The sequence below is a fragment of the Rana temporaria genome, chromosome 1 (genome assembly GCF_905171775.1).
Source record: "Rana temporaria chromosome 1, aRanTem1.1, whole genome shotgun sequence".
NCBI classification, from domain to species: domain Eukaryota; kingdom Metazoa; phylum Chordata; class Amphibia; order Anura; family Ranidae; genus Rana; species Rana temporaria.
This window is the reverse complement of record NC_053489.1, coordinates 389,996,320-390,020,140: the sequence shown is the minus strand read 5'-3', so window position 1 is coordinate 390,020,140 and position 23,821 is coordinate 389,996,320. Positions and strand designations below refer to the sequence as shown.

Genomic DNA, 23,821 nt, shown 5'->3' with positions numbered 1-23,821 from the left:
ATTAGTGAGAGTGAGTATAAAAGGTCAATGAGTTTCTGGACTCCTGACAGACCCTTGCATCTTTCAACCAGTGCTGCACTGAGGATTCTGAGTCATGGGGGAAGCGAAAGAATCGTCAATGGATTTGCAGGAAAAGGTAGTTGATCTGTATAAAACAGGAAAGGAAAAGAGATATCCAAAAGGAATTGAGAATGCCAATCAGCAACGTTCAAACTCTAATCAAGAAGTGGAAAATGAGGAGTTCTGTTGAAACCCAACCACGGTCAAGTAGACCGACTAAAATTTTATCAACAACTGCCAGGAAAATAGTTTGGGATGTAAAGAAAGACCCACATATAACTTCAGGGGAAATACAAGACTCTGACAACATGCGGTGTGGCTGTTTCAAGATGCACAATAAGGAGGCACTTGAAGAAAGATGGGCTGCATGGCCGAGTCGCCAGAAGAAAGCCATTACTGAGCAAATACCACCAAATATCCCACTAACAATACGCCAAACAGCACAGAGACAAGCCTCAAACCTTCTGGCAAAAAGTCATTTGGAGTGATGAAACCAAAATTTTGCTTTTTGACCACAACCATAAACACTACATTTGGAGAGGAGTGAACAAGGCCTATGATGAAAAATACACAATTCCTACTGTGAAACACAGAGGTGGATCGCTGACATTTTGGGGATGTGTGAGCTACAAAGACACAGGAAATGTGGTCAAAATGAATGCAGTATGTTATCAAAAAAAAAAAAAAAAAATGGAACATTTGCATCATCCAGGAAGCTGCGCATGGGACATACATGGACATTCCAACATGACAATGATTCAAAACACAAGCCAAGTAGACCTCATTGGCTACAGCAGAATAAAGTGAAGGTTTTGGAGTGGCCATCTCTGCCTCCTGCCCTCAATATCATTGGGCCACTCTGGGGAGATCTCAAATGTGCAGTTCATGCAAGACAGAGCAAGAATTTACAGGAACTGGAGGCTTTTTGCCAAGGGGAATGGGCAGCTTTACCATCTGAGAAGATAAAGAGTCTCATCCACAAAAGACTTAAAGCTGTCGATGTTAAAACGGGGAATACACGGTATTAACTGGGGTATGTAAACTTTTGATCAGGGTAATTTGGGTAGTTTCTGTTGTCATTACGATTTAAAAAGGAGTAAACACAGTTGATTGATAATAAATGGCTTCAGACAAACACCAACCATGAGTGACAAAAGTTTGTTATTCATATTCTCTGAAAAAAGGCCAAGACATCATAAATTCTGCCAGGGTATGTAAACTTTATGTCCTGCCCCAAGTGCAGTCTGCATTCAAGTGTATACATAATTTCCTACACGCAGGTACAGATTAAATGTCAGCTGCCCTTGTGTTACTCTTGCATTGAATTACCCTTGAATTTATGCAGCATGGCCCTCTTACAATCATGTGTATGATTCATAGACAGCACAACAAAAATTGTCCGAGAAGCAATTTTTTTTTCACTGCAGTGCAGGTCCGTCAGCACCTACTGTACATTGGGATACTGTTCAGAATGAATGCCAGTGAAAACGACTGCACATAGAGGTGACACCATGCACTGCTTCAGCATGTACTTTACTGTATGTTGGTATTAAGGTCACCTTAAAAAAGGACTAAAATTCATAATATACTGAATAAATACTAAAACGACGTGTATGCCCTGCATAGTTAGCAAAACACAGCGGGGGAGATTTACTAAACCCTGGTTCACACTGATTTGTCTTCTTTTACGTTCCAGAACACATGTAATCGCACAAGTGAAAAAACGAGGTTCTACTGAGCCCACTCACATACATGCAGTACGAATCTGATGCGATTATAAGCTCCGTGGGGGGAGGGAGAGAGGGAGAGATTCCAGTTGTATCTGAACCACATCAACTTGCACTAGAGCTTCTCCTCAAATTTTCACAGAAAAACTGATTCAACTCAACCTAGGCTAAAACTAGGGCAGACAGAATCTGGAACAGCACTGCATAGTAACCAATCAGCTTCTAGCTTGTTCAGTTAAAGGGATACTGAACACACACAGGGAGGACGATATTCTAAACAGAAAAAAAAATCCTGTGCACTGCAAGTCCATTTGCTCTAGATCAGGGGTGTCAAACTGGCGGCCCTCCAGCTACAAGTCCCATCATGCCTCTGCCTGTGGGAGTCATGCTTGTTAACTGTTAGCCTTGCAATGCCTCATGGGACTTGTAGTTTTGCAACAGCTGGAGGGCTGCCAGTTTGACACCCCTGCTCTAGATCTAAAGGGAAGCTTTGCTGATTTCTATAATCCAATCCTGTGCAAGCAAAAATGTTTTTTTTATTTTCCTTTTGAGACTTTACCTCATTTACTAAGCTCTGGAACAAGTGCACAGTATATTTGCCTTTAGTAAATCAACCCCACTGTTTAAGTTACATTGTCCTTTCTATTTCTGTATGAGGGCACCATTATATATCTCCATTAAGGATGAGCTCTGGCATGTTCGCATAGAACACGTGCAGAGCCCGCCAGGAAGTATGCACGGCGCTGCGCTAATAACAACCAGGGAGACATTTCACGATCCCTGCAGCCGAGCATCGGGACAATGTCTCCCTGGCTGTGATTAGCACAGCACCGTGCACACTTCCTGGCGGGCTCTGCCCGTGTTCTATGCAAACACGCCAGAGCTCATCCTTAATCTCCATACACAGACCTTTTTCTAATCGATATACATCTGTCACATGACCCAGCTCTTTCCCAGCCTGCAGAGAAACTTGCAGGAGGAGCCTTTGGAGTAGAGTGTCAAAATAAGTAGTAGTAAACCACCTAAAAAAATAAATAGGCACTGGACAGCAAGTCAAAATGTGCTTGCATGTATTGCATACTAGCACATTATGACAGACTTACGTGAAAACAAAGCCCTGTCACAGCTGAAGGCGCTTCCATCTTCACCCAGTTCACAGGCCTCAGCGATATGAATGGCAGAGCCGACAATGACATCACTCATGCATGAGCAAGGGAGTTGCTGCTTACGGCATGGGTATGCCGTTCCCTCAGAGCGTATGGGTCGGTGATGACACCGGCTGCATCGAAAGAAAATATCTGCTAAACGGCGCACATTTAGGAGCTATTTACTGTGCCTATAGGCAAGCCCGATTTTAGGCTTACCTAGGGCTAAAAAAATAAATCATACAAGGGAGTTTACTCCCACTTTAACTGCTTCCCGACCAGCCGCCGTCATACTGCGGCAAAATGGATTGTTCATACAAATCGCCGCAGCTGTACGTCGGCGCGGAAACTCACTTTGGTAGGCACACGCTCCCATTGTGGCCAGAGGGGGCAATCAGCAGGTCCAGGGGACTCAACGTCCGCCAGCCACCCGCGATCGTTCCCCCATCCAGTTAGAACACATTTATCCCTTGTTTGCCCCTGATGACCTCTTCCCTGCCAGTGTCATTAGTACATTGTCAGTGATTATTTTTTGCTCCGATGTCACTGGTCAAAAAAATGTCAGGTGTTATCTGCCCTTCGCAATCCAAAAAAAAAAAAAGCCACACACACACACACACACACACACACCGCCCCCATTACCAGTAAAAAAAAAAAAAAAAAAAGCCATAAATCTACCCCCCCCCCCCCCCCATTTTGTAGACATGATAACTTTTGGGCTATTTTTTTAACCAAAAATATGAAGCAGAATACATATTGGCCTAAACTGAGAAATACTTTTTTTTGTGGGGGGGGGCGTTTTATATCAAAGTTAAAAACACAAAAAAAAAAAAAAAAAAAATATGTAATTATCGCTTTTTGTTTATAGTGCAAAAAGAAAAAAACCCAGAAGGTGATAAAATACCACCAAAAAAAAAAAAAAAAACACACCATTCATGACATCAATTTTGTTTGGGTACAGCATCACATGACCACGCAATTATCAGTTAAAGCGACAGTGCTGCATCGCAAAAAAAAAATGGCCTGGTCAGGAAGGGGGTAAATCCTTCCAGGGCTGAAGTGGTTAGGCATCTGCAGTGCCCCCGAGTTATATGCATGCTGATTTTGCGCCTGGCAAGCGTTACCGCTGCCAACGGGTACACAATTCATGCAAAAGGGGGAGGTAGCAACTAAACCGCACCCATTTGTGGCACAACATAGGGTTAAAACAGGCGATGAAAAAGCAACCCATCACATCCCCATCTGCCCATTCAAGATCCTCCAAAAAGAGACCCACTGCAGCAGATCGCCTTTCAGAGGTGCAGGTGTGGTAAATTGCCTTGACATGAGCACATGGAAGTAACTTGTGTAATCCACAAACACAATGAGCACCCTGTGTGTTTGTCACCCTAGCCTTGTGCAGTCGGGGTGGGTGTGACAAGTCTAGAATGTATAGTGCAATGTTGTGCTGGAAGCCGGAGGGTTCTGTACCTATGAGCGGGTATCCGCTGACTGCCCAGTCCTTTCCCGACTAGGAAATGCACGTCACTCAGCACCTCGTTGTTAAACAGAAAAGTGAAGCGTTCCCGCACCGTGGTCTTAGTGGCTTGCCAGTTATAGACGGGCTCTCGGTGCAGGAGGCCGGCGGCCGCAGGTAGAGGCGGAGGCGGAGCCGTTGGAGGCGAGGCCCCGGCCGAAGACGCTGCCGATGCAGTTTGGTTCCCCGGAGAGGAAACCGCTGCCCCTCCGCTGTAGTTGTACGAAGTGGACACCGTCCCACCGCGATTGCTAGGGGCGCTGTTGCTCACCACACCGGAGAACGAAAGGCCACCATTCCCACCCGCCGCCATCTTGGATGGGGGAGGCTCCTGTGGGCGGCTGGAGGCGGATATAGCTGGAAGTTCCCAACCACTGTTCACAAATAAAAGCGGGCAGCAGCGACGCATGGGGCGGTGTGGCCCTAAAATCACTATGGCAACGGGAAAAGCGCAGGAATCAGATTGACTTAAAACAGTAGATGGGTGGAACTTGTGACCTTGACTACGAGCGATGGGAATGATCGGTCCTGTTGATTGGACGAGAAAAGTGACGGCTTCGAGCTCCAAAACTGCGGACACTATGTTTAGTTCCTGTTTGTCTTCCAGGCGCCATCTTAGATCACGTGTTCAAAGACAGAGCGCGCTGATTGGCGCGTCCAACAAACTTCTCACGTTCACTCTTTCCTACAGTATGGACTGTCCAAGGATGATTTTTATTTGTCCTTAGGCAAGCCATTTTTTTTGCTGGCAGTCACCTGGTTAATAATCTTTTGCCTGTAAGCCGTGCAGGAACTGCAGTCTGCTCACATAATTTGTAATAAAAAGATCTTTGCCATTTTGAAGCTTCCCTCCAACCACTTTGCATATTATGTTATATATACTGTGATTCTGTTCTTGCCAAATATGCTGCTGAAATCTCCCTCCAATGAGGACCACTTAACCTGTTCCCTACCGAGTCATTGTAAAATGACGTCGGCGGGAACCCTCTGTCTGTCAGATTGGACGTCATATGAAGTCCTAGCCTTCTCGGGCGGCTAGGGGGCGCGTGCGCCCCCGCCACATTGCGCGGGACCCGGTGCGCGTCCGCGATGTCCGCCAGGTACCCGCGATTGCCTGCAATCACGGCAAGACCATGGATCTGTATGTGTAAACACACAGATCCATGTCCTGTCAGCGGTGAGGAGACCAATGTGTGTTCCCAGTACAGAGGAACACAGATCGGTCTCCTCCCCTTGTGAGTCCCCCTCCCCCTACAGTTAGAACACACTTTAGGGAACATATTTAACCCCTTCAGCGCCCCCTAGTGTTAACCCCTGCCAGTCACATTTACACATTAATCAGTGCAGTTTTATAGCACTAATCGCTGTATAAATGTGAATGGTCCCAAAAACTTGTCAAAAGTTGTCCAATGTGTCCGCCGCAATGTCACGGTCACAATAAAAAAAAATCGCAGATCGCCACCATTGCTAGTAAAAAAAAATTCAAATGCCATAATTCTATTCCCTATTTTGTAGATGCTAGAACTTTTGAACTTTGAACAAACCGATCAAATACGCTTATTGCGATTTTTTATTTTTTTTACCAAAAATATGTAGAAGAATACGTATCGGTCTAAACTGAGGACATTTTTTTTTATTTTTTTAAATTATGATATTTATTAAATCAAAAAGTAAAAGATATTGTGTTTTTTTCAAGATTGTCGTTCTTTTATTTATAGCGCAAAAAATAAAAAACGCAGAGGTGATCAAATACCACCAAAAGAAAGCTCTATTTGTGGGAAAAAAAGGGCGTCAATTTTGTTTGGAAGCCACGTCGCACGACCACGCAATTGTCATTCAAAGTGCAACAGTGCTAAAAACTAAAAATTGGTCTGGGCAGGAAGGGGGTGAAAATGCCCTGTATGGAAGTGGTTAAAGAGGAAGTCAACCCTCAGGGACAACTTACACCTACAGGTAAGCCTAGCTTAAGGCTTATCTGTAGGTGCTTGCAATATCTCAGAGATCTACACGTTCTCTGAGATATTTGCAACTTCCCCGGGCAACGCTTTTAACGGCGCATGTGCTGTCTTGAAAGGTCACGCTGTTCCGTTTCATGCTGGGGTCAGGCTCCCACTCGCATGCATGTCACGCGACTCCGGCCAGTCACAGAGCCGGACTTTGCGGCCCCCGGAAGAAGAGGGGTGAAGAATAAGGATGAGCTCCAGCGTGTTCGCGTAGCACACGTGCAGAGCCCGCCAGGAAGTCTGCGCTGCGCTAATCACAGCCAGGGAGACAATGTCCCGATGCTCGGCTGCAGAGATCGGGAAATGTCTCCCTGGTTGTGATTAGCGCAGCGCCGTGCAGACTTCCTGGCGGGCTCTACACGTGTACTATGCGAACACACTGGAGCTCATCCTTTTTTTTAAATCAGAAAAGTTTTTATTGTGAAAAAAGCAAAAGAAAAGACATGTACACAGCAATTAAGTGACCCAAAAGAAAAAGGGCCACACAGGATACATTGTCAGTTGTACAAAAACAAGGAGCAATACACAATCTCAATAACAGTACTGAAACAAGTACCATGTACAACTGCCACTCCGCCCCTTGTTACATCTGTCAGGAGAGGAATAGAGATAAAAAACAAAGAAAAAATAACCAACAAACAGAAAAAAAAAAAGACCAGCACAGCCTGATGACACCAATAAATCATTTCTCAAGCCACCCGTCCCACTACCCTTGTGTCCAGTAGTTTTAAGAAACAGTCACATCCTAATGCCCACTAGTGTTGAGCAGAATATGCCATATTCGATTTCGCGATATATCTCGAATATATATTCGAATATTCGAGATATATTCGCTAAATTCGAATATTCGTGATATTTTATCGAAATTAAATGATTGCGATTTTTCGCTATTGCGAATGCGAAAATAATTGCGATTTTTTGATAACTGCGGTAGGAGCACTCTGATTGGCTCAGAATATTCGTGATATTTTATCGAAATATCGCAACATGCGAATGCGATATTTATTGCGCAATTTCGAGAAATGCTGGAGGAGCGCTCTGATTGGCTCAGAATATTCGTGATATTTTATCGAAATATCGCAACATGCGAATGCGATATTTATTGCGCAATTTCGACAAATGCTGTAGGAGCACTCTGATTGGCTCAGAATATTCGTGATATTTTACAATACAAAATAATTGCGAATATTCGGCAAATGCGGAAGGAGCACTCTGATTGGCTCAGAATATTCTTGATATTTTACAATACAAAATAATTGCGAATATTCGGCAAATGCAGAAGGAGCACTCTGATTGGCTCAGAATATTCTTGATATTTTACAATACAAAATAATTGCGAATATTCGGCAAATGCAGAAGGAGCACTCTGATTGGCTCAGAATATTCTTGATATTTTACAATACAAAATAATTGCGAATATTCGGCAAATGCGGAAGGAGCACTCTGATTGGCTCAGAATATTCGTGATATTTTACAATACAAAATAAAAAGTGTTTTGCATTGGTGGTGATTCTTTACTCTATCCATCTGTCACAGCCGTTTGTCAATCAAACACCTTGAAGATTGAACACGTTCATGCTGCATGCTTTGGACTTTTTTTCACTTCACATATCAAAGACATTTTTATGAAAGATTATTTTTCTATTATTGGGACTATATTTCTTTATATATTTGTTTCACTGTGTATTTCACAAGTTATTTGCGCTTGCTTATTTTATAATTTGCCCACATGTCTTGTCACTAGACATATTTTTTATTCTTGTAGAGCGACTCCATTTTCTGTCTTGTATTAATTTATGTCGTATAACATTTTTGAGTTGCTGCTGTATTCTCCCCTTTTTTAAGGTATGCGCAATTTTTTCCTTCTTACAAAAAATAATAATATCAAACATACAAATATTCATAACATACACATACACAAAGCCCCCCCCTTTTGCATCAGAGACAATCAGAGTTCTCCTACCACAGTTATCGAAAATTCGCAATCATTTTCGCATTCGCAATAGCGAAAAATCGCAATTTTTTTTTTTTCAATTTGGCAACATAAAAGGATCGCCTCAGCTTAGCTACTCGGCCCAGGGTCTCTAATCATACCAGCAATGCTTTTAGACGTCGATAGGATGTGATCTGTTTTAAAAATCAAATTGAAAAAATGCGAATATTCGGAATTGCGAATATTCACCGCGAAATTCGAAATATAGCGCGATTTCTCGAATATGCTATATTCGAGTCGAATATTCGCAATGCGAATATTCGTGAGCAACACTAATGCCCACCCAACCAAGTCATTATCCCTGTAACAACCTATTAAGGACTAGTTGTGGAGGAGCTACCTCCGGGGATTCCAACCAACACTGCCATATGTTATCAAATTTTCGTGATGCTTTCCTATGGGAGTATGTGTTCTTTTCCCTTATAAAAATCTTATTAACCTCCTGGATCCACTGCCGGCTTATCGGAACCCGGGTAGACAGCCAATATCTCGCTATAAGCTTTCTTGCCAGATAAAGCAGTCTAAGCAGAGCAGTGTAAACAGGAGGCAAGTATAAGTCCTCATCTAGACCCCCAAGCAAGCACACCAGCGGATTCACAGGCAACTGGACCTGATAAGTAGAATTAATGATCACGATCACTGCGTTCCAATACCTCACAAGCTTGGGGCATCTCCACAGCATATGGATAAGGTCTCCTGGCTGAACCTGACATTTGGGGGAGCTCATCCTTAGTGAAGAATGAACGCTCGCTGCCAGCGTGGAAGACGGTGACATCGCGGGCTTCTCCTGCAGGTAAGTGTCACATAATGGGCTACTATGCAATACATAGTAGCCCATTATGCTTTACCTTTACAGGGAAACAAAGAAGAAGTAACACCCATCAGGGTTTACTTCCTCTTTAAGGGCCGAGCCTCTTTCTGAGATATGGTGTTTACAAGTTAAAAACTTTTTTTTTTGCTAGAAAATTACTTAGAACCCCCAAACATTATATATATTTTTTTCTAACACCCTAGAGAATAAATTGGCGGTCGTTGCAAGACTTTTTGTCACACCATATTTGAGCAGCGGTCTTACAAGCCCACTTTTTTGAATTAACATATTAGACAACAGTGAAGTTAGCCCAATTTTTTTTTATATTGTGAGAGATAATGTTACACAAGTAAATTGATACCCAACATGTCACGCTTCAAAATCGTGACAAACTTTTACCCTTAAAAATCTCCATAGGCGACGCTAAAAAAAAAATTCTACAGGTTGCGTGTTTTGAGTTACAGAGGAGCTCTAGGGCTAGAATTATTGCTCTCGCTCTAATGATTGCGGTGATACCTCACGTGTGGTTATGAACACTGTTTTGAACACCGTTTTCATATGCAGGCGCTGCTCACGTATGCAAGGTCATCGGGATGGGGCGCTTTAAAAAAAAAAAAAAGTTTTCATTTATTTTACTTAATTTTTTTTTATTTTGACACTGTTTTAAAAAATAAATAAATTGTGTCACTATGTAAACACCCCTTTTAATAGAAAAAGCATGACATGTCCTCTTAAAGATCATATCTGGGGGTCAAAAAGACCTCAGATCTCATATTTACACTAAAATGCAATATTTTTTTTTATTTTCTATGTAATTTAAAAAAAAACTGTCCCTTTAAGAGCATTGGGCGGAAGTGACATTTTCGCCCTACAATGACGGCTCGAGTAAACAGCGGAGGGCACGGGAGGGGGGCCCTCTCCCACCGCCGATAACAGCGATCTCGTGGCGAATCTGCCACAGAGACCATTTTTATCTGAACGCGAACCGCCCACTGAAGAAGAGGATACCAGGGTTATGGTAGCTAGCTGCTACCATAACAATGGTATTTCTCTTCAAAGTAGCGATGTATTCATGCAGCGTCGATTTTTAAAATGTAGTTTTTCGTGTTGTTAAAAATGATCGTGTGTGGGCAAAAACTTTGTTTTAAACCCGCGCATGCCCAGAAGCAAGTTATGAGACAGGAGCGCTTGTTCTGGTAAAACTACCATTCATAATGGAGTAAGCACATTCATCACGCTGTAACAGACAAAAAAGCGCGAATCGTCTTTTACTAACAAGGAATCAGCTAAAAGCAGCCCAAAGGCGAATGGAACTTCCCATTTAGAGGGCCGTCGTACGTGTTGTACGTCACCGCGCTTTGTTCATCATTTTTCAAAAACGATGGTGTGTGTGGGCAACATCGTTTTTAATGATGAAGTTGCAAAAACGTTGTTTTTTGGACATGCTGAAAAACTTCGTATTTTTTTCATGTGTGGAATGATAGGTGTTTACATGCGTGCGAGACGGACGTATGCACAAGGGGAGGGGAGCTAACTTTTATTGCGTTCACAGGAAATGTAAACATCCCTTGTGACAGCATTAGGCATGTGACAGTACTTTTTTCATGGAGAGATCTGGGGTCCCTCCTCTGCCATTTGATTACACCAAGATCGGTGTGTTAAAATGCTTTTGATTTTTGAAAATGGTGCAGTTTACATCCAGGTAAACTGAAAGTGATGTCAGGTCATCTTTTCCAGGTTACCATAGCCCAGACCCGAACAAAGCTGATCCATTCCTTGTTCAGCTCTGCGGTCAGCTGGCGGAAGTGCAGGCTGGTCGATCGGGACTCCCGGTGGGATGGGAGATCCCGGTAAAGCTGCAAAAAGGTGTCAGGAGGGGGGAACATCCCCTCCTGCTTCTTCTAAAAGCAATTCATCGGCTAGTTAGCCGCTGGATAGCTTTTACAAGAGAGCCAACCATCGGCTCTATAAAACAGTAATGGGATGATGCCTGCAGCTGTAGGCATCTTTTGGGTATAACCACTTGAAATCCAGCGATGTACCAGGTACTTGACTGGTCATCAAGTGGGTTAAAGCATAACTAAACTCTCCAATCCTTTACAGGCAAAGAAGCTGCCATCTTAGCTTCTTCCCATCTGTATCATCTGCATTTGCCATGCTCTCAGTTGCACATGTGATAATCTATGACACTAGCCACTTAAGAGCGTAAAAAATTGTAACGGCAGAAGGTTTTTTATCTTAAAGCCGAGTTCCACCCAAAAGTGGAATGTCAGCTTTAAGCACTCTTCCTGCCTGACATGCCACATTTGGCATTTTTTTGGGGGGGAGGGGGTGTTTACCTTACTTTTAGTAGGACTTCCCATCCCACTTCCTGCTTCCTTTTTTGGGCCACCTAGGCGACTCCTCTTCTCACCCTAAGCAGCCCCTCCCTGCCAGCGATCTTCTGGGACACAACTTTGGTCCAAGAAGATTGACTGGCCAATAGGAGAGCGCAGCACGACTCGCGCATGCACAGTGAGCGCCCGGCCATAAAGCCATAAGCTGTCATGGCCGAGGGCCCACAGTTACGATGATGGCGCCGAGGAGAGGAGGGGGAGAGGAGCGAGCCTCCGGGCAGCCGCATCACTGGACCGTGGGGCAGGTAATTGTCGGTTTACTAAAAGTCAGCCTAATACTTACCCGAGCCCATCTCTATCCAGCGATTTTGCATGAGAGATTCGGCTTCCCGAGACTCTCCTCCTCATTGACTGAGACAGTAGTGGAACGCAATTGGCTCCCACTGCTGTCAAAGTCAGTGAGCCAATGAGGAGAGAGAGGGGGACACAGAGCTGCGGCTCAGCTGGGGTGCCCCCATAGCAAACTGCTTGCTGTGGGGGCACTGATCAAGAGGGAGGGGCCAAGAGAGCCACAGTGGGACTCAAGAAAAGGAGGATCCGGGCTACTCTATGCACAACCACTGCACAGAGCAGGTAAGTATAATGTTTGTTATTTTTCAGAAAGAAAAAAAAAACAAGACTTTATAATCACTTTTAACAGTAACATTGTGAGGGCACAAGCAACTGTAACAGTTAGGGCCACGTTCACACTTTGTTTTACTGTTTGGGCTAGTGACCGGGCTGGCTCTAGCAGAGAGCAGTGCAATGCACATTTCAGGACACCGCACTGATATATGCAAATTTTTTCTACAGCTCACTGCACCACTTATTAAACCAGGCTTGTGTTGTGAATGGTGTACTTTGAAATCAATTGTTTTCTATGTACCTTAGTGGTGTCCTGCATTCATCCAGTGCAGAAAAGCACAGGTCACCGCTGATAGTGTGAATAAGTCCTAAAGGAAGCAAGGGTAACTTTGAAACAGCAACACGGAAATAAAAGAGAAAGTTGTATTCAAATACTTACTAAAATTCACCCTCATACGACCATAACTCAAAGCAGAACTAATCTTCTATCTGTCGAGGATGGTACCATCTCAGCCTCTGTTTAGACCTGCAGTTCCATAGTTCTGCACACGTGACTATCTATGACAACAGCCACTTGAGGGCTTGAAAGATCTGGTGAGAGCTGATAGCACACTGGTAACTTTGATGGCTATCTCCAGAGGCACGCTATGAATGTTCCTTATCCTACACATGAGCTAGTAGGCATAATGTAAACGAAAACACTGTAGAAAACATTGGTATCTTTGATTAGGGATTTAACTAGCATAAAGTGTGCATGCACATGACGAATCGGATTGAGTTTAATAACAAGAGAGATATGGATGAGGGGCAGGCAGGAAAAAGATGCTCCTCACTTTTTAAAGCGAAGGGTGACGATGATATCCTGCACATGCACGTGGATGGGGCTTACTGCGCCCAAGGAAGGACCAGCGATCACTAATGCCCCCAAAGGCAGGCTGAGGCTGCCATACAATGCAAAGCTGGCATTAACCACTTTAAAGGAGTTCTAAAGAAAAAAAAAATTTTGCCTAAAATTAATGGGGCAGATCGACAAAGAGAGTATCTACTGATATGCCGGCGTACTTTCAAATTTCCCGCGTCGTATCGTTGTTTTGAATCCTCAAAACAAGATATGACGGCATCTGGGTTAGATCCGACAGGCGTACGTCTTCGTACGCCTTCGGATCTAAGATGCAATTCTTCGGCGTCCGCTGGGTGGCTTTCCCGTCGCTTTCCGCGTTGAGTATGCAAATTAGCTATTTCCGACGATCCACGAACGTACGAGCGGCCGTCGCATTTTTTTACGTCGTCTCTAGTCGGCTTTTTTCGGCGTATAGTTAAAGCTGCTATTTGGTGGCGTACTCAATGTTAAGTATGGCCGTCGTTCCCGCGTATAATTTAAAATGTTTTACTTAGTTTGTGTAAGTCGTCCGTGAATCGGGCTGGACGTAATTTACGTCCACGTCACAAACAATTACGTCCTTGCGACGTCATTTAGCGCAATGCACGGCGGGAAATTTAGGAACGGAGCATGCGCAGTTCGTTCGGCACGGGGACGCGCTTAATTTAAATGAAACACGCCCCCTACTCGCCGATTTGAATTACGCGCCGTTACGCCGCGAGAGATAGACTTACGGCGCAAATTCGTTGAGGATTCGAACCTAACAAAAGTAAGTTACGGCGGCGTAGCGTATATCAGATACGCTGCGCCGGGGCAGATCTTTGTGAATCTGCCCCAATGTCTGCAAGGTAGACAGACAGAATAGTGTAATGATTCTGTTAAAAAACGAGTAAATACCTATTAAATTTCTTCATCTATATCACCTCTGGCGTTCTAGTTTCTGTTCTCTCATTCACTTCCTGGTTTGCATCGCTCGTTCATGTAAGAACTACATTTCCCAGTATGCATTGCGGCACGCCAAGTAATTCACACCTCCTTGAAACCTCTAAGGCCGTGTACACACGGGCAAACACGTACGATGAAACCGGTCCGCCGGACCGTTTTCACCGTACATGTCTGCCCGGGGCTTTCTGTACGATGGCTGTACTAACCATCGTACAGAAATCCGCGCGTAAACAATACGCGGGGCGTGTCCGCGGTGTCGCCGCGGCGACGTGGGCGGGCCTGCCAGTTAAATGCTTCCACGCATGCGTCAAAGTCATTCGACGCATGCGAGGGACGGCGGGCGCTCGGACATGTACAGTAGGTCTGTACAGACGACCGAACATGTTCGAGCGGGCAGGATTCCAGCGTACTGTTTTAAAACAAGTCCAGGAATATTTGCCCGCTGGGAAAAGGCCCGGCGGGCAAATGTTTGCTGGAATCCTGCACGCTCGGGCCTACACACGACCGAACATGTCTGCTGAAACTGTCCCACGGACCAGTTTCAGCAGACATGTTTGGTCGTGTGTATGGGGCCTAACATGTAGAGAGCGTCCTGCCGCAAAGATGTAGTTCCCAGGAGGGGGTGAGCACGTTACTCACCACCGCAGTAAAGCCTCCCTTCATGGTGGTCAGTAAAATCAGACAAGCAGGAAGTGAACAGAACAGAGAAGAAATAGAGAAACTTCTGAGCAAAAACGAACAATGAGGAAGTGAAAAGAGGAATGTCTGCAGGTAAAGAATGCTTATTGTGAAAAAATGTTTTTCCTTTAAACTCCTTTTAAAGGGTTAGAAAAGGATTTTTTTTTCTTTTAAAATAACTAACATGTTATACTTACCTCCACTGTGCAGTTTGTTTTGCACAGAGTGGCCCCGATCCACATCTTCTGGGGTCCCTCGGCGGCTGTCTCTGGTCCTCGCTGCAAGTACTGACCACAGTATCACTGGGCCCCGCCCCTCGGCGCGCTGCGTCACTGGATGTGATTGACAGCAGCGCCAGCCAATGGCTGCACTGCTCTCAATCCATCCGCTCTAGCCAATCAGTGGCCAGGCTGAGCGGCGAAGAGGATCTCGGGACCGAGCGCGGGACTTTCGAGGGGTCAGGTAAGTATAACGGGGACTCGGGGGGGGGGGGCCGGCAGCATCAGATGTTTTTTCACCTTAATGCATAGATTGCATTAAAGTGAATTTTTTATTTACTTTACAACTCCTTTAACCACTTGCTTACTGGGCACATATACCCCCTTCCTGCCCAGGTGAAATTTCAGCTTTCAGCACTGTCACGCTTTGAATGACAATTGCGCGGTTGTGCAATGTGGCTCCCAAACAGAATTGACGTCCTTTTTTTCACACAAATAGCGCTTTCTTTTGGTGGTATATGATCACCTCTGCGGTTTTTATTTTTTTGCGCTATAAACAAAAATAGAGCGACAATTGTGAAAAAAATTATTTTTTTTACTTTTTTTGCTATAATAAATATCCAATTAAAAAAAAAAAAAAAAAATATATATATATATATATATATATATATATATTTTTTTTTTCTCATTTTAGGCCGATACGTATTCTTCTACATATTTTTGGTAAAAAAAAAATCGCAATAAGCGTATAGTGATTGGTTTGCGCAAAAGTTATAGCGCCTACAAAATAGGGAATAGAATTACATTTTTTTTTTTTTAATTATTATTTTTTTACTAGTAATGGCGGCGATCAGCGATTTTTGTCACGACTGTGATATTAAGGCGGACACATCGGACACTTTTGACACATTTTTGAGACCATTCACATTTATATAGCGACCAGTGCTATAAATATGCACTGATTACTGTATAAATGTGACTGGCAGGGAAGGGGTTAATGTGTGCCCTGCATAGTGTTTCTAACTGTGGGGGGAGGGGAGTGACTGGGGGAGGTGACCGATGGTTGTCTCTATATACAAGGGACACACTATCGGTCTCCTCTCCCTGACAGGACATGGATCTCTGTGTTTACACACAGAGATCCATGTCCCTGTCTCTGTGACTGCCGATCGTGGGTGCCTGGCGGACATTGTGGCCGGCAGGCACGCGCATTAGCACCTGGCAATTAACATCCACATTGCGGCCGTATATAGTCGTCTGGCCGGCGGGAGGTGGTTAAGGACCAGGCCTATTTTTTTAACTTGTTGTTTACAAGCGCCCCCCCGCTCGCCCCCGTGCCCGGCGGGTGCGATCGCCGCCGGGCACCCGCGATTGCTCGTTACAAAGCGGGGACCGGGAGCTGTGTGTGTAAACTAAGACGGGGGCTCCTGAAGTGGTTCTGAAATCCTTACTGGACGTCTATTGACAGACACGAGTACAGGAGAGCCGATCGGCGGCTCTCCTGACAGGGGGGGTTTGTGCTGATTGTTTATCAGCGCAGCCCCCCCTCGGATGCCCACACTGGACCACCAGGGAATCCCACACTGGACCACCAGGGAAGGGCAAAAAAAAAAGGGGGAAAAAAGGCAGTAGAAATAAATAAAAAAAGGGCAGTAAAAAAAAAAAAAAAAAGATGCCAATCATGGATCCATCAGTGCCACCCCTCAGTGTCACCCCACAGTGTCCATCAGTGCCACCCCTCAGTGCCCATCCATGCCCAGTGCCCACCTATCAGTGCCCATCTGTGCCACCCATAAGTACCCATCAGTGCCACCCATAAGTGCCGCCCATGAGTGCCCATCTGTGCCGCCTATGAGTGCCCAGTGCTGCCTATGAGTTCCCATCAGTGCCGCCCATCAGTGCCGCCTATGAGTGCCCATCAGTGCCGCCTATGAGTGCCCATCAGTGCTGCATACCAGCGCCGCCTATCAGTGCCCATCAGTGCCACCTCATCGGTGACCATCAGTACTACCTCATCGGTGTCCATCAGTGCCACCTCATCGGTGCCCATCAGTGCCGCCATATCAGTGCCCGTAATTTAAAGAGAAAACGTACTTATTTACAAAAAACTTAACAGAAAAAAATGAAAACTAAATTTTTTTAAAAAAAATTCTGTCTTTTTTTAGTTGTTGCGCAAAAAAAATGGCAGAGGTGATCAAATACCACCAAAAGAAAGCTCTATTTGTGGGGAAAAAAGGACGCCAATTTTGTTTGGGTACAGTGTAGCATGACCACGCAATTGTCATTCAAAGTGCGACAGTGCTGGAAGCTGAAAATTGGCTTGGGCGGGAAGGTGCGTAAGTGCCTGGTATGGAAGTGGTTAAAGCAAAAAGTAAAAAATATTTTTTTTTTCAAAATTGTCGCTCTATTTTTGTTTATAGCGCAAAAACTAAAAACCGCAGAGGTGATCAAATGCCACCAAAAGAAAGCTCTATTTGTGGCAAAAAAAAGACGCTAATTTTGTTTGGGAGCCACGTAGCACGACAGCAATTATCAGTTAAAGCGACGCAGTGCCGAATCTCAAAAAGTGCTCTGGTCTTTGACCAGCAATATGGTCTGGGGGTTAAGTGGTTAATATATTGTTATTTTATGGAAGGAAAGCAATTCTGCTAAACTGGAAGAAGCCGGGGGCTCCTGACGTAGTATTTTGGAAGGGCTTAGTGAATTCCATGATGCCATATTATAAGGCCACGTACACTACCAGAGGCTGCGGAAATAAATTTGACAAATTATGGCAGGCATGGTACAAGTCCAATGACACAGTAAGATAATCCGTGGGTCTAATTAATTAAAGTGGATGTAAACCCCAATTTTTTTTTTTATTATGTCACAATGTAGAGTATAACATTTCCTATCATCTGTGCCCAGTCTTGCCACACAGAGTTAATCCAGCTTTGAGCAATCCTCTTTTATTGTTCAGTGAAAATTAACAGACTTTCAGATAAAACCCTGTCTAAATAAAAAGTCCTTTCCTCTCTCCTTGCTTTGAGTGACAGGTTATTTACATATCTAGCTCGGACATGTTTATCATATGTTATGTTATGTTTATCATAATATGAGGTGATCCACAGTTCATTGTATATTACCAGGATGTGTTATGTGGGGGAGGGGTGTAATTTCTAAAGGAAAACTACTCGCTGCTCGTACCTGGGGGGTGTGTATAGTATGCCTGTAACGTGGCGCACATTTCTCGTGTTTAGAACTGTCTCTGCACAAAATGTAATTTCTAAAAGAAAACTACTCGCTGCTCGTACCTGGGGGGTGTGTATAGTATGCCTGTAAAGTGGCGCACATTTCCCGTGTTTAGAACTGTCTCTGCACAAAATGTAATTTCCAAAGGAAAACTACTCGCTGCTCGTATCTGGGGGGTGTGTATAGTATGCCTGTAACGTGGCGCACATTTCCCGTGTTTAGAACTGTCTGCACAAAATGTAATTTCTAAAGGAAAACTACTCGCTGCTATTAATGAATTGTCGGTCCCAATTCGCATAACATTATAAAATACATTGATTTCAATGAGGCTGGTTCACATATGTGCGATGCATTCGCACTGCCAAAAAAACGTGTGCGTTTTCTAGGCATCTGGTGCGAATTCAGGCCCATTATCTACTATGGGCACGCATCTAATTTGCAGATGTGTTCATTTCTCTTCAGGATTTGTCTCATTCACCTCAATACACTTCCCCCCTCCCCTCTCCCAGGTCTCCAAATTCGCATCTAAAACGGAGCTGATCTGCTGAACAGTTCTCTTATCTCTCTGCAGAGATAAGAGAGCTGAAATTCGCACCGCACAAGTGTGAATCCGGCCTAAGTGTTCAGCTTGCATTTATTTGGGGAAGGGATCTATTTATTTATTTATTTGACACATATTTTTGCACTGATTGCACCTTTCGCCATTTGTTTTCCCACAAAAATCCATACCAGACCCTTAGGCCTCATTCACACGAGGCGGATCTGTCGCTACGGAGTGCCTCAGCTCCCGCCATCTCAGCGGGAGATCTCTCAGTTGAAAATCAACACCCTTGCTCCCCTTTTTATCCAAATTCCTTGAACGCCTGGTCTACAACCACCTGAGCGTCTACCTTGCTGATAATAGCCTCCTTGATCCCCTTCAGTCTGGATTTTGTCCCTAACACTCCACAGAAACTGCTCTCCTAAAACTAACAAACGATCTACTAACAGCCAAAACCAATGGACACTATTTTGTACTCCTACTCCTGGACATCTCTGCTCCACGCCTTTGGTCTCTGTGACTGTACTCTTTGCTGGTTTTCTTCCTACTTATCCAACCGCACCTTTAGCGTTTCTTACAACTCTACCTCCTTCCCCTTTTCTTTCTCTGTTGGGGTCCCACAAGGTTCTCTTCTTGGATCTCTCCTATTTTCGATCTACTTCCTCCCTGGGTCCCTGATAGCCTCCCATGGCTTCCAATACCACCTCTATGCTGACGACTATTTCTCTACACCTCAGTTTACTCCCTCCGTCTCCTCACATATCAATAATTTACTAACAGACCGAAACTAAACCGAACTTATAACCCTTCCTCCCAATGTGCCCCTTACCCTGATCTCTCTGTTAAAATCGATGGCACAACTATAAGCCCATCCCCGCATGCCAAGCTTCTAGGTGTAGTCCTGGATTTTGAACTCTTCTTTAAGCCCCACGTCCAATTACTGTCCAAATCTTGCCGCCTCAACCTCCGCAACATCTCCAAAACACGCTAATTTCTAACTAATGACACAACAAAGCTCCCTGGTCATCTCTCGCCTCGACTACTGCAACTCCCTTCTAATTGGCTTACCTCTACATAGTCTGTCACCCCATAAATTCATCATGAACGCTGCTGCCAGACTCATCCACCTTACCGATCGTTCTGTCTGCTACTCTTCTCTGGCATTCCCTCCACTGGTTTTCGCTCACCCAACAAATAACATTTAAAATACTAATTACTTACAAAGCCATCCACAATGTAGCCCCCTGCTACATCACTAGCCTAGTTTTTAAATTCCAACCTACTAGTTCTCTTCGTTCCTCTCAAGACCTCCTGATCTCTCTAGCTCCCTTGTCACCTCCTCCCATGCTCGCCTCCAGGACTTTTCCAGAGCCTCTCCAATCCAATGGAATGCCTTACCCCAATCTGTCTGATTAGCTCCTACTCTATTGGCTTTTAGACGATTCCTGAAAAGCCTTCTCTTCAGAGAAGCCTACCCTACCCACACCTAACAACTATATTTTCATTTTCTCCATCAGCTCATCCCCCACAGTTATTACCTTTTGTTCCACTTGACCCTCCTGTAACGGAACCCCAAATGGGACAGGGGTTAAAGCCGTTTAAGGTATTCCATTCCCGAACCCAAGACAGCTATCGACACTCCACAGTCAGGCAAACGAACCCCAATAACGAGACACACAGCTCTGTTTGAGGTTCCACACGAATAGACCCTTTATTGAGAAAATCAGGCTCTTATCCTTCTAGATTGTAAGCTCTAACGAGCAGGGCCCTCTAAACCCTCTGTATTGATTTGTATTGTAAGTGTCTTCCCCAATGTTGTAAATCATGTATATTAATAATAATAACATCTCTCCTTCTGCGTTTCGGTGGCCACTGATCCCAGCTCCACTTGCCTGCAGAATGCTAGCTCACCTGGCTTCCACCAATCGCGCTTGGCTGATCTTCCTCCCAACTGACTCTTTGCCCCAGTCCTGCCCGACTGGCACGCACACATGCAGACCTCCCAGGGCAAAGTTAGATGAAGACCTGGCACAACACAGTCAAGAAAGCACTGTAACAGCTGATAACATTTTCCCTTGTCTTGTCCCTGCACTGTGCTGACCTACTCACTGTCCCTGCTTGCTCCTTCCCGATTCCTTTCTGGTATGAATCCTTTCACTTCCTTCTGTGTTAGGATCCTTCCAGGCCAGCACTCCTGAGCTCCCAGCCTGAGGTAAATCCCCTCCCGGGCAGGGATTCCTCAAGGGCCACTGACAGCATCTCCTCAGCACTGCTTTTCCATCTTCCGCCCAACTCCCTTGCTGGCATGGCCCATGCCTATTTATGGGTTATCCTAGCTCCTTGCCAGCCCATTTCTACCTTTACCCTCAGCTTCTTTAGCGAGGCAGTGGTCATCTTGGAGGTGTGTTTGAGGTTGTTATCATGTTGGAATACTGCCCTGTGGCCCAGTCTCTAAAGGGAGGGGATCATGCTTGGCTTCAGTATGTCATAGTACATGTTGGCATTCATGGTTCCCTCAATGAACTGTAGCTCCCCAGTGCTGGCAGCACTCATGCAGCCCCAGGCCATGACACTCACACAACTATGCTTGTGTCACGGTCTGGAGTCAGGCTCAGAGGCCAGTAGCTATAGCAGCAGAGCGGATATTCACACAGGTCACCCTGGCTGATGACACAGGTTCACCTGAGTTGTGGGGTCTAAGCACTAACTGGTATTCACCAGAGCTCCTGATGGTGGAGATGGGCTTTGCTGCGTGTTAGTGCCAGGTCGCGATCCTCAGGATAGCCCCACCAGGAGGTGAGCAAGCCGGGGTCCGGAAGCAGCTATAACAGGTAAGGATCAGTCAGAAGCGTAGTCGGGGAACGAGCCAAAAGTCGGTAACAGATAGTTGCAGGTTGGGATTCAGCAGAAGCGTAGTCGGGGGACGAGCCAAAAGTCGGTAGCAAATGGTAGCAAAGATCGGTCGGCAGCACGAGAGACAGGAGCAAGATATTGGCTGGTGAAGGCACAATATTCTGGCAACCACGAAGTGCAGGGACATGGCTTTTATAGGAAGTTCATAGGAGAAGCAAAAGGGTTCAAGGTTCAAGGCAAACAAGATTTAAGACAAGATCATTCAAGGAACTATCCGAAGAACTGTCCAAGGATCTGTCCAGCATTTCAGGTGGCTCAGCAAGCAGAGTCACTACCAGACACACCAGAGGTCCCAGGTTCAAGCCCAGGTCCTAACAGTACTCCCCTCCTCCCAGGATGTCCCCTGGACGTCTTAGGGCCAGGTTTCTGAGGAAACCTCTGGTGAAATTCCCTTGTTACTCTAGGGGCATGAACATTGTTTTCAGGCTTCCAAAAAATTTCTTCTGACCCATATCCTTCCCATTGAACCAAATATTGCAATTTGTTCCTAGAGATCCTGGAGTCAAGGATTTTTCCCACCACAAATTTTTCTTCACCCTGTACCTCAACAGGTGGAGGAGGAGAAAGAATTTTTCCAGAAAAAGTATTTTCATGAAACTGTTTGAGTAGCGATATATGAAAAACAGGGTAAATCTTCATATTGTCAGGAAGTTTTAGGCGAAAAGTGACCGGGTTGATTTGAGCAGAAATCTCAAAAGGTCCAATAAACGTTTGACCCAGCTTAGCACATGGAACCTGAACCTTTACATTTTTGGTAGATAACCAAACTTTGTCACCGACCTGAAAGGTGGGAATAGACCTACGGTGTCTGTCAGCAGCCTTCTTGTAATATTCCTGCGCCTCCTTCAATGTGTCAGTAAATTTCTCCTGGATCTCATGTAATGAAGTTTGTCTGTTGGTAACAGCAGGAATTGAAGTTAAGATAGGGAGATCAGGAATAAAAACTGGATGATACCCGGTGTTTAGGAAAAATGGGCTTTGGGAAGTGGAGCTATGTTTAGAGTTATTATAAGCAAACTCTGCCTGGAGATAACTCACAAAACATCAAAGGTATTGCTCCAGAGTTTGATTGGTCCTCTCGGTCTGACCATTAGACTGCGGATGAAAAGATGAGGACAGATTAATTGTTACACCCAAAGCTGAGCAAAAATGTTTCCAAAATTTTGAGGTAAACTGTACCCCTCTGTCAGACACCACATCATCAGTAATTCCATTAAGTTTAAAAACTTCTCTAACCATTACCTCAGCAGTATGTTCGGCAGAGGGTACCCCCTTAACTGGAATGAAATGAGCCATCTTAGTGAGATGGTCGACGACTACCAGAATGGTGGTCATCCCTTTTGAAAGAGGAAGGTCGACTACAAAGTCCATAGAAATTGACCCCCATGGTCTAGATGGAACAGGCAGTGGTAGAAGTAATCCCAGAGGAGAAGATCGGGGTGTCTTATTGTGAGCACAGGTTAGACATGAAGCCACATATCTCTTTACATCTTTCTTGTACCCAGGCCACCAAAAGGAACGTGATAGGATTTCTATTGTCTTAGAAACCCCAAAATGACCGGCAAGTTTAGAGTCGTGTACCAACCTGAGGGCTTCTACTCGAACTGATTCAGGTACATAGAGGCAATGCGCTTGAGTCCAAAAAACATTGTTGTACTTGAGGTTAATGTCTGTAGGAGGATTATTAAGAAGTTGGTAATTTTCATAACCCTCGTTGAGGAGATTAAGAAATGTCTTTGAACTTGTGGCCCCTAGAAAGTTCTTTTGAGGCAGGATTGTACATTCAGAATTGCTTTCCTGGAGAGGCCCAGGCAACATCCGTGATAGGGCATCAGCCTTACCATTCCTTGACCCAGGGCGGTATGATATAACAAAATTGAACCTGGAGAAGAAAAGGGTCCAACGTGCTTGTCTAGATGACAACCTTTTATCAGACCTAATAAATTCTAAATTTCTATGATCGGTGAGAACGGTTACGGGGTGCTTAGCCCCTTCCAGCAGATGCCTCCACTAATTGCCAGCAGCTCCTTGTTTCCAATGTCATAATTCTTCTCGGCTGAAGACATCAGTCGAGAGAAATAAGCGCAAGGATGAAGCTGCATTTTTTCTCCAATTCGCTGAGAAAGTATAGCTCCCACAGCAGAATTAGAAGCATCTACTGGTAGTTCAGGATCTGGATGGTAGTTCAGGATCTGGATGT

General features: G+C 44.8%; 1 protein-coding gene across 2 annotated transcripts in view; it reads right to left on the bottom strand.

The window, feature by feature from the left end:
- BTBD2 (BTB domain containing 2) overlaps positions 1–4,918 on the bottom strand; it is a 170,925-nt gene extending 166,007 nt beyond the window's left edge. The window contains exon 1 of one of the 2 annotated variants that reach the window (XM_040322583.1): positions 4,403–4,918. In XM_040322583.1, coding sequence (XP_040178517.1) covers positions 4,403–4,857 — 455 coding nt within the window. In that variant the 5' untranslated portion in view covers positions 4,858–4,918. The remainder of the gene's footprint in view (positions 1–4,402) is intronic. The other variant, XM_040322584.1, reaches the window with a different exon arrangement.
- Positions 4,919–23,821: the final 18,903 nt, after the last annotated feature.